The sequence below is a fragment of the Myotis yumanensis genome, unplaced genomic scaffold (genome assembly GCF_028538775.1).
Source record: "Myotis yumanensis isolate MYYU_CA2020_CCGP unplaced genomic scaffold, mMyoYum1.0.hap1 SCAF_1, whole genome shotgun sequence".
In the NCBI taxonomy this organism is placed as follows: domain Eukaryota; kingdom Metazoa; phylum Chordata; class Mammalia; order Chiroptera; family Vespertilionidae; genus Myotis; species Myotis yumanensis.
In genome coordinates, this window is record NW_027223752.1 from 154776597 (window position 1) to 154791814 (window position 15218).

The window sequence follows — 15218 nt, forward strand, 5'->3', positions numbered from 1 at the left end:
TCAATGTTTTATAAACTTGTAGAAAGGCAATACTGGGGAGCTTCCAAAAGAATGTCCAAAGTAGGCTTCTCCCTAGACTAAGTACAGTAGTCCTACCCTTATCTGAGGGGTGTACATTCCAAGACCCTGCCCAGTGGATGCCTGAAACCCCAGATAGTACTGAACCCTATATATACCATGTTTTCTCCTATACATATATGCCAATGATAAAGTTTAACTTATAAATTAGGCTCAGTAAGAGATTAACAACAACTAATAATAAAATAGAACAATATACTGTAATAAAAGTTATGCAAATGTGGACCCTCTCAAATTACATAACTATACTCACGTTTTCACTCAAAGGATGCACCTTTTATGGCTTATCTTTGGCATATCTGAATTGTAGGCATCACTACTCTTGCACTTTGGGGCTATTATTAAGTAAAATAAGGATTCCTTGAACACAAGCATTGTGATACTGCAACATTCAATCTGATAACAGAAGTGGCTAACACGTGGGGAACATACACAGCACAGATATGCTGGACAAAAGGGTGATTCATGTCCGCAGGCAGGACAGATGAGACGGTCTGAGGTTTCATCACACTACTCGGAACGGTGTGCATTTAAAACTTGCAAATTGTGTATTTCTGAAATTTACCTTTAATATTTTTGAGCCAGAGTTGACAGCAGGGTAAATGAAACCACAGAAAGCAAAACTGCAGTAAAGGGGGACTACTGTAAGTCAGAAACCCTGTTGGTGACACTACATAATTTTAACCACAAAAGGACAGCATTATATTCTAAAAGTTTTTACTTTCCTTAATATTTAATTTATATTTTCTCTTTCAATCATCTTTTGTTGTAACATAGTTTAAGATTTACTATAATTGCTTTCATTTTTCTTAAAACTCTTTTTTCTTAAGCTTGTAAGGCATCTCTTTGGTAGAAATAGTCTATTTACAACTCTTAGCACATGAATTTTATAGCTGTGGGTTTTTTTTACAGTGAAATCGTAGTGTGTGGACGTATATATATGTAAGTACATATAGGGTGGGGCAAAAGCAGGGTTATAGTTGTGAGTACATGAAACATAGTGTATTCTTACATTATTATTTATTAATTACTATACTACTTTCCATACGAATAACTGTAACCCTACTTTTGCTCCACTCTGTATATATACATAACCTATCTAATAAAGAGGGAATATGCTAATTGACCCTCATGCTGTCACAAAGATGGCGGCACCCACAGCCAATAAGGAGGGAATATGCTAATTGGCTGCCACGCCCTCAAAGATGGCAGCACCCACAGCCACAAGATGGCGATGGGGCACGTGGCAAGGCTGGCCTGGCCGCTCCGTGTGCCTGCCTCCAGAGTACCCCAGTCCTCTCAGCCCCCCAGCCATCCAGGGCCAGCCCGAGGCTCAGGTAAGCCTCGGATGGCAGCTGCCTAGCCACCTAGGACTGGCCCAAGGTGCAGGCAAGCCTCGGATGTCAGCTGCCCAGACACCCAGGGCCAGACCAAGGTGCAGGCAAGCCTCGGATGTCAGCTGCCCAGCCGCCCAGGGCCACCCAAGGCTCAGGTAACCAGGGCCACCCGAGGCTCAGGTAACCAGGGCCAGCCAAGGTTGGCGCTGCCGGCAGTGGCAGCAGCAGAGATGTGATAGGGCGTCACCTTCCCCTGATTGCCGGGTCACTTCCCGTCCCTGAGGGCTCCCAGACTGTGAGAGGGGGCAGGCCAGGCTGAGGGACTCCCCCCTCCAGTGCATGAATTTTCATGCACCGGGCCTCTAGTACATATATATAAGCATACACACACACACACACACACACACACAGGCCAAAATAAAACTAAACCTGCCACAATTCGGAACTATTTCTAGGTGTTGGAAAACCCTGATTTTGTACAAGGGTAAAAATGTTCTGGTTACTGCAAATTCTTCTCATGGTGTGGTTCACAAGTATACTAGAATCTGGGTCACATTTCAGGTGTTCAGAAAATAATACTCTAGAATTGCTCTGGTCTTTAACTCCACAACGAGGCCACAGAAACACTTCATTCTTTTATGCTTGCCCACACCAGTTATGTAAGCCTTTTCTCTTCATTGATTCAAGATTTTCCTATAGTTTAGCTACAATCTGTCACTTAGAAAGCCTGTTATTATCTAAAATTGTACATTTTCTCCAGAATTATTTATGTTATTAAATGAGAAGCCAACAAACTACTCTGATAATAGTCTTTCTTTATCCAGACAAATTATCACTTATCTCAAAAAAACTTAATGATACATTTATGGCCCTCTTAGAAACAAGAGAATGTTTTTATTTTTAAAAAGGCTTCTTTTCCTTTCTTGTTCCCAGTGTTACAAAATGGGCCACACCAATTGAAGCTATAGGGTCAGGGTCAGGTCAAGATCATTTCTGAACATAGAGTCAACTGTAAACAACCATGGAAAAAAGAATGAGACCTCTCAGATCAAAGGTTACTATGGTCAATTTTCAATTAGTACCCATCAGTAGAGGTACACTGATAAAACATAAATAAAAATAATTATCGGTTCTATTTACTGAATATGAACTGTAACTTGTACTAAAAAAGCAGGTAGCCTATATAATAGAGGTAATATGCAAATTGACCATCACGCCCTCACACAAGATGGCCGCCCACATGTGGTCAAAAGATGGCCACCACAAGATGACTGGCAGGGGAGAGCAGTTGTGGGCAATCAGGTCAGCAGGGGAGGGCAATTGGGAGTGATCAGGCCAGCAGGGGAGGGCAGTTAGGGGCAACCAGGCCAGCAGGACAGGGCAGTTGGAGGCGACTGGGCCTGCAGGGGAGGACAGTTGGGGGGGACCAGGCCAGCAGGGGAGGGCAGTTGGGGGGGGACCAGGCCTGCAGGGGAGGGCAGTTAGGGTCAACCAGGCCAGCAGGGGAGGGCAGTTAGGGGTGACCAGGCCAGCAGGCGAGGGAAGTTGGGGGCGACTGGGCCTGTAGGGGAAGGAGGGCAGTTGTGGGGGACCAGGCCGGCAGGGGAGGGCAGTTGGTGGGGACCAGGCCTGCAGGGGAGAGTAGTTGGGGGCAACCGGGCCAGCAGGGGAGGGCAGTTGGGCGTGATCAGGTCGGCAGGGGAGCAGTTAGGCATCAATCAGGCTGGCAGGGGAGTGGTTAGGGGGTGATCAGGCTGACAGGCAGAAGCGGTTAGGGGCAATCAGGCAGGCAGGCAGGCAGGCAAGCAGTTGGGAGCCAGCAGTCCTGGATTGTGAGAGGGATGTCCGACTGCCTGTGGGATCGGGCTTAAACCAGCAGCCAGACATCCCTCAAGGGGTCCCAGATTGGAGAGGGTGCAGGCTGGGCTGAGGGACACTCCCCTCTCCCCCCCCCCCCCCCCCCGTGCCCGAATTTCATGCACTGGGCCTCTAGTACTAAATAAGCAGGTGCAATTATCTATACTAATAAAAGCGTAATATGCTAATTAGACCAGACAACCAAATGACTGTCCAGACGTCCGGATGTCCTTCCGGATAAAGCCGCAGTGGTGGGGCCGAGGCAGAGGAGGTTAGGGGCAATCAGACAGGCAGGCAGAGTGGTAGGGGTGATCAGGCCAGCAGGGGAGCAGTTAGGGGCGATCAAGCCAGCAGGCAGTCAGTTAGGGGCGATCAGGCAGGCAGGGGAGCAGTTAGGGGTGATCAGGCAGGCAGGCAGGGGCGGTTAGGGGCAATCAGGCAGGCAGGAGAGCAGTTAGGGGTGATCAGGCTGGAAGGCAGAGGCGGTTAGGGGCAATCAGGCAGGCAGGCAGAAGGGTTAGGGGTGATCAGGCAGGCAGTCAGAGGGGTTAGGGGCAATCAGGCAGGCAGGGGAGCAGTTAGGGGAGATCAGGCCGGCAGGGGAGCAGTTAGGAGCGATCAGGACAGCAGGGGAGCAGTTAGGGGTGATCAGGCTAGCAGGCAGAGGCTGTTAGGGGCCATCAGGCAGGCAGGGAGAGGGGTTAGGGGTTATCAGGCAGGCAGGCAGAGGGGTTAGGGGTGATCAGGCAGGCAGTCAGAGGGGTTAGGGGCAATCAGGCAGGCAGGAGAGCAGTTAGGGATGATCAGGCTGGCAGGGGAGCAGTTAGGAGCTAGCAGGCATAGGCTGTTAGGGGCCATCAGGCAGGCAGGCAGAGGGGTTAAGGGTTATCAGGCAGGCAGGCAGAGGGGTTAGGGCAATCAGGCAGACAGAGGAGCGGTTAAGGGCGATCAGGCTGGCAGGGGAACAGTTAGGGGTGATCAGGCTGGTAGGCAGAGGCGGTTAGGAGCAATCAGGCAGGCAGGCAGAGGGGTTAGGGGTTATCAGGCAGGCAGGGAAAGGGGTTAGAGGTGATCAGGCAGGCAGGCAGAGGGGTTGGGGCGATCAGGCAGGCAGGCAGGCGAACGGTTAGAAGCCAGCGGTCCCAGATTGGAGAGAGTGAAGGCCGGGCTAAGGGACCCCCCCACCCCACCACCACACCCTGCACGAATTTCGTGCACCAGGCCTCTAGTACTAAATAAGCAGCAATCAAGAAAACAATTCATATGTACAAGTACTTACTAAGACATAAAAATAAGTAGGTACAACAGAACATGGAAAGAACTACAGATTTTGAGTAACGCAGGAATCACCTAGTCTACGGCCATCATTCTTAAGATGAAGAACAAGGCCAGAGATCACATAGGACTCTCAAGTCACACAGCAAGGATGGGCTAGAACAGCCATGGGCAAACTATGCCCACGGGCCGGATCCAGCCCATTTGAAATGAATAAAACTAAAAAAAAAAAAAAGACCGTACCCTTTTATGTAATGATGTTTACTTTGAATTTATATTAGTTCACACAAACACTCCATCTATGCTTTTGTTCCGGCCCTCCGGTCCAGTTTAAGAATCCATTGTGGCCCTCGAGTCAAAAAGTTTGCCCACCCCTGGGCTAGAACCCATGATTTCTGATTCTAAAGCCTCACCTTGCCACTCTGAATCATGGAGTGTAGTACCTACTGATAGCATCTACAGATAGAAATTAATACAATTTCATCAATCAATAAACGCATTCTTAAGACTACCAATAATTTATCCTAAAAGCCTGCAAGTTTGTTGCTCCTCCTAAGATCTCTGAAGAAGGAAGCTGCACTCTTACTGGTCAGGAGCACCAACTGTGGAGCCACCATGCTTAGGTTCAATTGCTGGGCTGGTATTTACTGATTACGTGACCTTTTACAGTTATTTGACCTTTGTATGCCTCAGCTTACTACTAATCTATATACTGGGAATAATATCAGCACCTACCTCATAAGATTGCTGTAGGGAATAATTAACATTTGTACAATAACTAGGATAGTGCCTGCATGAATAGTGATTGCATGAATATTAAACTTTCTCACTACATAGATGATGTAGGCTTAGCAGAGCAGTGTTCATTACTAAGTCCTTGGACCACTTCTGTATACTAAGGTACAATAGATACGGCAGACACAGAAATGTCAATACTGCCTTTAAATACTTCAAGGCAAAATTCCTGTAATCATAAAACCAGATTCAATTTTTATTTCTAACTTCTGGAATATCGAGAAATTAGTTTCCTCAGTCTGCCTTTCTCTGAAGTAGGTACAATATAGCTTGTCATCAGTAAAGCTATAAAGATGAGATAGCATGTGAAATCCCTGGGGGCAGCTGAGAATATAGGTATTTCACAGATCTGTGCAGAGAATGTAAAACTTACTGTTCAGAGTCATAGTAATCCATATGCTTCTTTTTTTTGTTGTAAGCTGCAACACGAAAGGGAACTATTTCCAGAGTGATTAGGCCAGGGGCCATTGTCAGCACTTTGGCGCCGTGAGTTGGCTCATACAGGTCCTTCCCCGTTTCTGGATGAGGCATGCCAGCGGGATCTCGTCCAACAATGTAGAAATTGGCTCCTGCCACCATCCTCGCTCTGCAGTGCCACTGGACCTGGAATAACAGTTTTCCTATTAGATCATCATGCCTTTATGACGAGTCCTTAAAAATAGTAAGTGAATAATAAATAAATATACTTCTCATACGATCCAAATTTAAATGTATAACCTCGGGAAGCCAGAAACAGAACTGGCAACCCCTCACCCTCAAAAAAAAATCTAAAAGTATAAATGTGTACAAGTGTTTATGCATACATGTTTATATTATTTTATTTAAAGGAAATATGTGAGTATAAGTGTCTACATGTATGATTTTACACAACTGCTATATATCATTTATGTATAGTTCAAAATCTAATCCAAGAGGTCAGAAGTCGGGTAGAGATGGATCCTTTCATGGAGGCAACTGGAAGGGGCTTCTGGGATAACTGAAATGTTCTGCTGTTTTCTTGTCATTTTCTTGACAGATAAACCGACAAATTAAATTGTATATACTTGAAGTATGCAACACGATGACTTGATATATGTATATGCCAGTGATGGCGAACCTTTTGAACTCGGCGTGTCAGCATTTTGAAAAACCCTAACTAAACTCTGGTGCCGTGTCACATATAGAAATTTTTTGATATTTGCAACCATAGTAAAACAAAGACATATTTTTGATATTTATTTTATATACTTAAATGCCATTTAACAAAGAAAAATCAACCAAAAAAATGAGCTTGCGTTCTGAAATATTTACCACAATCAAATTAACACGGTCATTACCTCACACAGTTATCTGTGTGTAGTGAGAACACTTAAGATCTGAGCAAATTTCAAGTATACACGCAGTGTTATTAACAATAGTCACCCTGCTGTATAGCAGATCCTCAGAATTTATTCTTTTTATAACTGAAAATTCGTACCCTTTGACCAATTTTGGAAATAATAGAAATTAACACAATTTCATCAGTCAAAGGGAGATAAATTCATTCTACAAAGAATTTTATCATCAATTAATCACTTTGCAACTTTAGTCCACGTTGATGTCAGTTCTAAGAGTGCCTGATAATGCTCTGTTTCTAGATCTGAGCCGAGGGCTGGCAACCAGGCTGTGCTCACTGTAGAAGTTCATTAAGCTGTATGTACACTGTGACTTCTGTACTTTTTCTGTTATACTGTCATTGGTTAAAAAAAACTACTCGATGAAAATGATTAAACTAATTTTACTACTTATATAAACTGGTACTGAGAAAACATGTAGCTAAGTGACTATGACCAAAGATACCAGGCAAGAATTAAGGCATTTGGCCGCATGCAAAACTAGCTTTGAAGCCCATACTTTCACATTAAGACATAGTTTAAAAACAAAAATCAGTCTAACAGCTAGAATTTACATAGAAGTTAAAGTAGTAACTGTAAGAGATCATCATTCTCATTAAAATTGGAAGTAAATCCAAAGTTTGACTTGGCCAATTAAGTATGGCGCAAACCCAGGTCTAGAAATCTGTTTTTAGCTCCCTTTCTTTTCATGTAAGGCTCAATTATTTAGTGATTTTTGCAAAAGCATCTCTGTTCTGCATGAAAATAAGGTAACATAATGAACACTACACATCGTTTTCATTTTCTCTCTCTTGACGGTTTCTCTTATAACAGGTACTTGAATATTTATCAACATGCCTAGAAAGCACAATAGCACGAGGGCAATCCCCCCACCCCTGAACTGCTCACCCTCCAGAGTTTGCTTTTTCAATTGTTACTACTGATATCTACTCTTTATTTCCAAATGACGTTCATAAACTGCATGTCTTGACTGTTTAGTTTCAGATACTATAAAATGTAGACATTATTCCCACATTATTTTTCCTACTATAAATGACGATGTTTGGCTTTTACTCCACTCTCATTCCCTATCCCATTTGTCCAATGAATATAGTGATACATTTTTGGCGAAATCAACATTCACCTGTAAAAATAGATGTTTTAAGTAAACTAATATATGGAACATGTGAGCAGTTAGAACAAACAGTACCTAGTACAGAGTAAGTACACAACAAATGTTAGCTGTTATTGTGGTCTTTTATTCCCCTCCTTGTACAACTGTTTGTTTTTCCTAGAGTTAATAACTGTCTTGATTTTTTCCACTCGCTTAATTTTCCATATACCTCTGTGTCTGTGTAGCCGGACTACCCTTCTTCCTGAGAACACAGTGAAATACAATCCCCAGCCTCCCTTGCAGCGTGACCCTGTGGCCGAGTTCTGGCCAGAGGAATGAGAGCCAAAGTGATATGTGCCACTTCCAACTGAGGAACACTAATAAGCCTCCTGATTGCTATCTTAGTTCTTCTTTCCCCATTTGACAGATGAATAGAGAGGGACCCCAAAGTCCTATAACTACACCTTTTTCTGCTATAGCATTAATTCTATGTGCATTGAGCCACAATAAAAAAAAAGAAAAAATTCTGCTCACTCCCCTCTGCCCCTTCATCACAGTCACACAAAAGATCTTTGCTAGTTTAGACTCAGAATTTTTATCGAGGTCAGAATTTTATCATCAATTAACCACTTTGCAACTCTACTGCATGCAAATGAATGGCGCTTGCAAAGCATTAAACTAAAAGGGCAGTCTAAGTTCTCTGAATTTAGGTAAACTTACTTTGCTCATTAAGTATGTATGTCTAGGCATTTAAATCATTCAAGTACCAAAAGGTCCACAAACTACAAATGTATGGCTTAATTTTAATATTTAAGGTAGCTCAGATCATTTAATCCAACCACCTCCATCCTCTTAAAACAAGAGGAAACTGAAGCTCAGAAAACTTAGCACCTTATTGGGTCACAGAGCACGTGGTTGGTGGCAGTGGCCAGTTCTAATTTTGTCTTGTAAAATTACCAGTCAATTAAATTGCTCTTGGACTTCGAGAGGTTACATGAGTAAATTAAAGGTCAATACACCAAACAAGGAGTCAACATTCTCCTGCAGGTGACCTGAATTATTTTAATGTACAATTTAGTGAGTGGTTTCCCCATGAGAATACTTGTAAAACTGTAACAGACTTGAATAAGCAAAACACGTAACTCTTCCAAGAATACGTGGTGCGGGTTAACTTAAAACCTATTGAAAAGGTGATATGCTTTAATCAAGAGACTGCAAGTCAGTCCAGAGCCCTTGCTGCATCTGGTGAAGCACACAGGCTGTGGAGTCAGACTGCCCTAGATTTGCACCCTGACTTTGCCCCTAACTGAATGCCCTTAAGCAATTTCCTTATATAAGCCTCAGTTTCCGAATTTATAAAAACAAGGATAACACTTAACACATAAGATTGATGGAAGATTTGAAAGCACTCAGGACAGCACCTGGCCCTCAATAAAGGACAAACATCGCTGCTGTTACTATTATTCTGTAAAACATTCCCTGACGATCCCAGTTGATCAACTGCTTCCTAACCAGTGTTTCTAAAGGGAATCCATTTGCTCTATGAAAAAGATGGCACACTGCCTAGAACAGCGGTTCTCAACCTGTGGGTCGCGACCCATTTGGCGGTTGAACGACCCTTTCACAGGGGTCGAAGACCATTCTGCATATCAGATATTTACATTACAATTCATAGCAGTAGCAACATTACAGTTATGAAGTAGCAACGAAAATAATTTTATGGTTGGGTCACAACATGAGGAACTGTATTTAAAGGGCCAGAAGGTTGAGAACCACTGTTCTAGAGGATGAGATGCCAGGTCCCGGTCTTCCTTGCCATGCAGCCCATAGCTGAGCAAATTAAGGGGCTTCTGGGGAAGTCTGCGGCAAGAGCTATGGAAAGCTTTTCTTCCCTAATACCATTCTCAACTCCCATTTATTGGAAATGTCTTTACCTTTATTTTTGTGAGAAAACAGAATTCTAGATTAACAGGCTTATTTTTTCTTTTATTTTTTTTTGCTGGTTTTTCTTAATGATGCTAACCCACTGCTTCCAGTTCACATTGCTCCTGAGAAGTCAGGCATCATTCCTACTTTTTAAAATATATTTATATTGATTTCAGAGAGGAAAGGAGAGGGAGAGAGAGGTAGAAACATCAATGATGAGAGAGAATCATTGATTGGATGCCTCCTGCACATTCCCCACTGGGGATGGAGCCCACAACCTGAGCATGTGCCCTGACCGGGAATCAAACCATGACCTCCTGGTTCATAGGTCAATGCTCAATCATTGAGCAACACAGGCCGGGCAGCATCAGTCCTATTATTTCCTTAATGTTCCCTCTTCATCTCTCCCTTCCCATGACTCTACTTTCAAGGTTCCTCTTTACATCATTAATTTTCATCAGTCTGAGTACTATGTGCTTAAATGTGGTTTCCTTTTATTTTTTCCAAGATTAAAGGTTTCTTGAATTTTTAGGTTGATGTTTTTCACCAATTTCAGAAAGCTTTCACCATCATTTTTTCAAAAACTTTTTCTGCCACATTTCTCTGTCTCCTTCTCTCAGAGCTCCAATTACATATATGTTAGATAGTGATACTGTCCACAGTTACTGAGGCTCTGCTCACTCTCCCCACGCATTTTCTTTCTTTTTTCCAAATTACTTACATTAATCTGATTTCTAGTTCACTGACCAGTTCTTCTGCCAAATGTAGTCTGATTTTAAGTCTGATTGATTTCACTTCAGATACTATGCTTTTTTCATCCTTGACTTTCCATTTGATTTTTCTTCATTTCCGTTTTTTTTTTTTTTTCCTGAGATTCCCCATCCATGGATCCTATTTTTCTTTAAAAAGCTTTAATACTTTTTTGGTAATTCTAACATCAGCATCATCTCAAGGTCTATTTCTAGCAACAGTTTTCATTCTGCACTGTAAATCACACTTTCCTGTTTCTTCCTATTTCCAGTAATTTGTTATTGTATGTTGGACTTGTGGAAGGTTTGTTTTAAGGAGGTAATTTGGCACGTCTTCTTGTCTTTCTGAGGCTTGGTTGTAAGCCTTGTTGGGCACGTCTAGCTTTTTTTTTTTGCCTTTTTTTTTTTTAAATCCTCACCCAAGAATATGTTTTTTATTTATTTAGAGAGGCAGAGAGAAAGACAGAGAAGGAGAGAGAAAGAGAGAAGGAAAAAAGTAAGAGAGAGAGACGAGAGACAAGAGAGAGAAGAGAGAAGAGAGAAGAGAGAAGAGAGAAGAGAGAAGAGAGAAGAGAGATGAGAAACATCAATTGGTTGCCTCCCTCATGAGCCTCAGCCAGGGGTCAAACATATAATCTGGGTATGTGACCTGACCAGGAACAGAACCTGCCACTTTTCAGTGTACGGGACAACACTCCAATCAACTGAGCCACACTGGCCAGGGCAGGTCTACTGCCCCTCAACTCCAAATTCACCCAAATTATTTAAGATAATGGATTGAACTCTGTTAGCATTTCTCTTTATCAGCAATCACAATGTTAAGTTTTACCAGTAGAGGGCATCATAGGAACACTGTAGGAGGAAGGGGTATCATGGTGCCTGTGTATGTGCATAACTGGTGGCATTCTGGCAAACCCAAAGTGCATAATCCATCATAACCTCAAAGCCCTAGCCTGAACCCAGTGACCACTTCGCCGCAGCCCTCCTGATGCAGACATAGTGCACCCCAGGCCTCCCAGCAGCAGGGGCTCCCCGACTCCCTTCTGCACCCCACCTTCCAGCCTGGGCTCACCTGAGCCCAGAGGATTGTTTCCTGCGTCCCTCTCCACACCAGCATCACACACTGTGCATCTCTCTGGCAGCAGTGGGCTCCCAAACACCCTCTGGGCACCTGTCTGTCAGCCTCAGTTAGCCTGTGCACCAGAATTGTTTCCTGCTTTCTGGCTTCTGTGAACCAGTTGTGGCCCAAACAGTCCACTGAATTTTTCCTCCGCCCACTGGGATAAAACCATAGCTTTTTCAATGAGGTCTGGGGCCAACTCTCAGGGAAGGGATCCCTTTTACAAGTTTGTCCTTCCTTTAGTAATCTCCTTCAACCTCAGGGTACCCTTTAGAGTTCACTTGACGTTTTCACAGTTATACCACTACTGAAGTTTAATAATTCTTTAAATTTTCCCTATTCAAATTCTGTGCAAATTCCACCTCCTAATGGGACCCAGTCAAATACACTGTCTTGGGTATAAAGGGTGGTCTTTGCTCTTAAGGCATGTTTTTCTGGTGTCTCACTCAGTTCAATGCCTGGAATGTTAACAAAGTCTCTCCATTGGAGTTGGGCTGGAACGTCATCTTCCAACACTGTGTAACCCGACCTCCAGCATCCTCACTCCACTCTAGAGTCTCGCCCTGCACAAATGCAGTCCAAGGAACATTGGGGAACATCCTCTGATGAGCATCTGGTGCCTCAGCTCTGTGCTGCGCCCTCCTTTCTGGCAAGCACTCTGCAGGTCTCAGCAGGTCCAGCAGCCCCCAAATCCAGGACCAATGTGTTCCACTTGGATTCCCAGTCTGTGCCATGGTCAGGAAACTACCGCAGGACCAGATCAGGGTAAACAGGGGGTTCACTGTGTGTGCTCCCCATCTGTCAGGATTATGTTTCTGCACACTGCCTTCACACAGGTGTTTCACATACTTAATCGATTTTATAGTTGTTTTCAGGAAGAGGATAAGTCCAGTATCCATTACCCCATTATGACCAGAAGCAAAAGTCTAGATATATTTTGAAAGTAATAAGGAACATAATTTTTGTGGACAGACAGGCATGGGTTAGGAGAGAAAATGATGATCCCAAGATCTCTGAAGGAACTGGGATCCCCTGAGATGGCGAAAGCTAAGAGTAAAGTGGATTTGGAAGGGCGAAATGAGGCAATTAACATTTTAGGCATGGTAAGTTTGAGCTGTAGGTTAGACACTCAAGGTGGTGGGATATATGGGTTTGGAGTTCAGAAAAGAGATGTGAATTATAGAGAGATATTTGAGTATCATCAGCATAGAGGTATCTAAAGCAGGGTTAAAAGTATTACATACTTTTAACCAAGTTGAGAAACAAGCAAAGCTAAATAATATATCATGTGAGCATATGCACATGTGATGAAAATGTGTGTAAAGGTAAGGAAATAAAAAGTACAAAATTCAAGACTGTGATAATCTGGAGAGGGAGGAGAATGGCAGGAAAGTTATTTTGGAAACTATGGTGTTTCTAGGACTTAAGACTTTGATTCACACACACACACACACACAAAAAAAACAAAAACAAAAACAAAAAAAACCTGGCTCAATAAATGTGCTTCTCTGCTTATCATGTCAGTCACAGACCTTTTGTGGTTCCGTAGATTCAAAGTTAGTGACAAAGCAGACACTGACGTGCACAGTGATCAATCTGCTTATGTGAATGAAAACTGGCATAAAATTTCTGACAGGCATGTTGGCAAATGTCAAAAACCTAAGCAATTCCAATTCCAGATGAGATTGAGAGAAGCTGGGAGAAGCAAGTTATATTTCTCAGATCAGGCAATTCACAGTTGTTTACTCACTAATTTTCAAAGGTAACAATTATGTAAATAATCACAACTTAATAAACCAACTCACAGACCAATGATGACAGTGCACCCATACACCATATACCACAAATTATGATTAATCTAACTCTGTGCATCTGAGGTCCATGCAAGTTTGTTTTACAAAGCAATAATGATTTATGCTCCCACCATGTTTTACTTTTCCAAAGTAAATGGAGGAAAACTTTATTAAGGTTCCTAGTTCCCAACAAACTTAAAAGTAGATAGGGTGTCAACACAGCATTTAAAATAAACCTGAAAAAAGAAAACACATTTCTTAAAATGTAGCTCAAATTTTACCTACTCTGGTTCAAAGGGTTCCTACTTCACACTGCTTAAATATGTTTCAAATTACACAAACCACAAGATTTTGTATTCATTACACAAGCTGGAAGAAAATTAAAGGATGTCTAAACTTCACAAAAATATTCACAAGATCTAAGATTTCCACAACACTATATTTTTAAAGTTTTGCTTAAAATGTTTTTTTTCCTGCCCTTTTATATTTTATTGTGCTTAATTAAAACATGAATACAGCTCTTTATCAGGAAAGACTTTTGCAAGTTAGTTTCTTGACTAAGGAAACTCATTCATTGTCTGAAAAAGATAATATGCTCTCTAAAAGACAACTGTCAAAAATAAACAAAAATTGAAATAAAAACTTGACAAGAAAATAGACTTGTAGATGGTATTTTAGCCGCAAGTAATAATATGGCATATTTTTGCTGATCTTCACTCATTTGAATACAACTTAATATAAGCCAAAATAAAGAATTAAAACGGAAACATCTTCGCTGAAATTATTCTCTTTTTGTCATTAGACAAATGGCAAGAAGATCTTTATCCAATATCTGAAATCAGTGACTTATTTAGTCTAAAGCTGCATTTAAAAGTAGACTAATTAAAGGAGATAGGTGGAAGACAAAAGGACTATTTTCTTCTACATATTTCCCACTTCCTAGAAACGGTTTTTTATTAGCCAAATTAAAAGAAACAATCAGAAGTGACCAGTGAGTTAACATTTTAAATATAATCAAAACCATTAACAAAAATGTATATACTGGGAGTAACTCATGCCTATTGAAAGAACAATCTATATATGGAAGTCATAAAACTAATTGTATGGCTGAAACCGGTTTGGCTCAGTGGATAGAGCGTCGGCCTGAGGACTGAAAGGTCCCAGGTTCGATTCCGGTCAAGGGCATGTACCTGGGTTGCGGGCACATCCCCAGTAGGAGGTGTGCAGGAGGCAGCTGATCGATGTTTCTCTCTCACCGATGTTTCTAACTCTCTATCTCTCTCCCTTCCTCTCTGTAAAAAATCAATAAAATATATTTTTTAAAAAAAACTAATTGTATGTAACAAACATTAATTTATATAACAAAACTTTAAAATACTCTATAACCCCAAATAGTACAATAATTGAATTGTTTGGAAACTGTGGTATTTCTAGGACTTAAAGACACAGGTTAGCAGAGAAAACACCTGGCTCAATAAATACCCCTCTCTGGGTATAGTGTTAGTCGCAAAGACCTGTGATTGGCTCCAGAGATTCAAACTTGGTGATAAAGCAGACATCTACATGCACAGTGACCACCTGCCTGAATATTATACTCTTTTACTCCGCTTATGTGAATGAAAAGTGGTATAAAATTTCTGAAAGGCATGTCAAAAACCTAAACAATTCCAGAAATTGAGACCAGTATGCAAAGATGTTCACTTTAGGATTCATCACAGAATTGTTAATAAAAAAAGACAGAAAACAACCCAAATCTCCTTCAATAGGGTGTGCCTATTGATTAAATTAATTTCCTAGCACTAGAAAACTGTGCAGTGATTTA

At 41.9% G+C, this 15218-nt stretch overlaps 1 protein-coding gene across 2 annotated transcripts in view; it reads right to left on the reverse strand.

The window, feature by feature from the left end:
• Nucleotides 1–15218, reverse strand: part of PAPSS1 (3'-phosphoadenosine 5'-phosphosulfate synthase 1) — a 108713-nt gene that overhangs the window by 19127 nt on the left and 74368 nt on the right. For both annotated transcript variants that reach the window (XM_070433415.1, XM_070433424.1), the window contains exon 11: nucleotides 5716–5945. In XM_070433415.1, the coding sequence (XP_070289516.1) occupies nucleotides 5716–5945 (230 nt within the window). The remainder of the gene's footprint in view (nucleotides 1–5715; nucleotides 5946–15218) is intronic.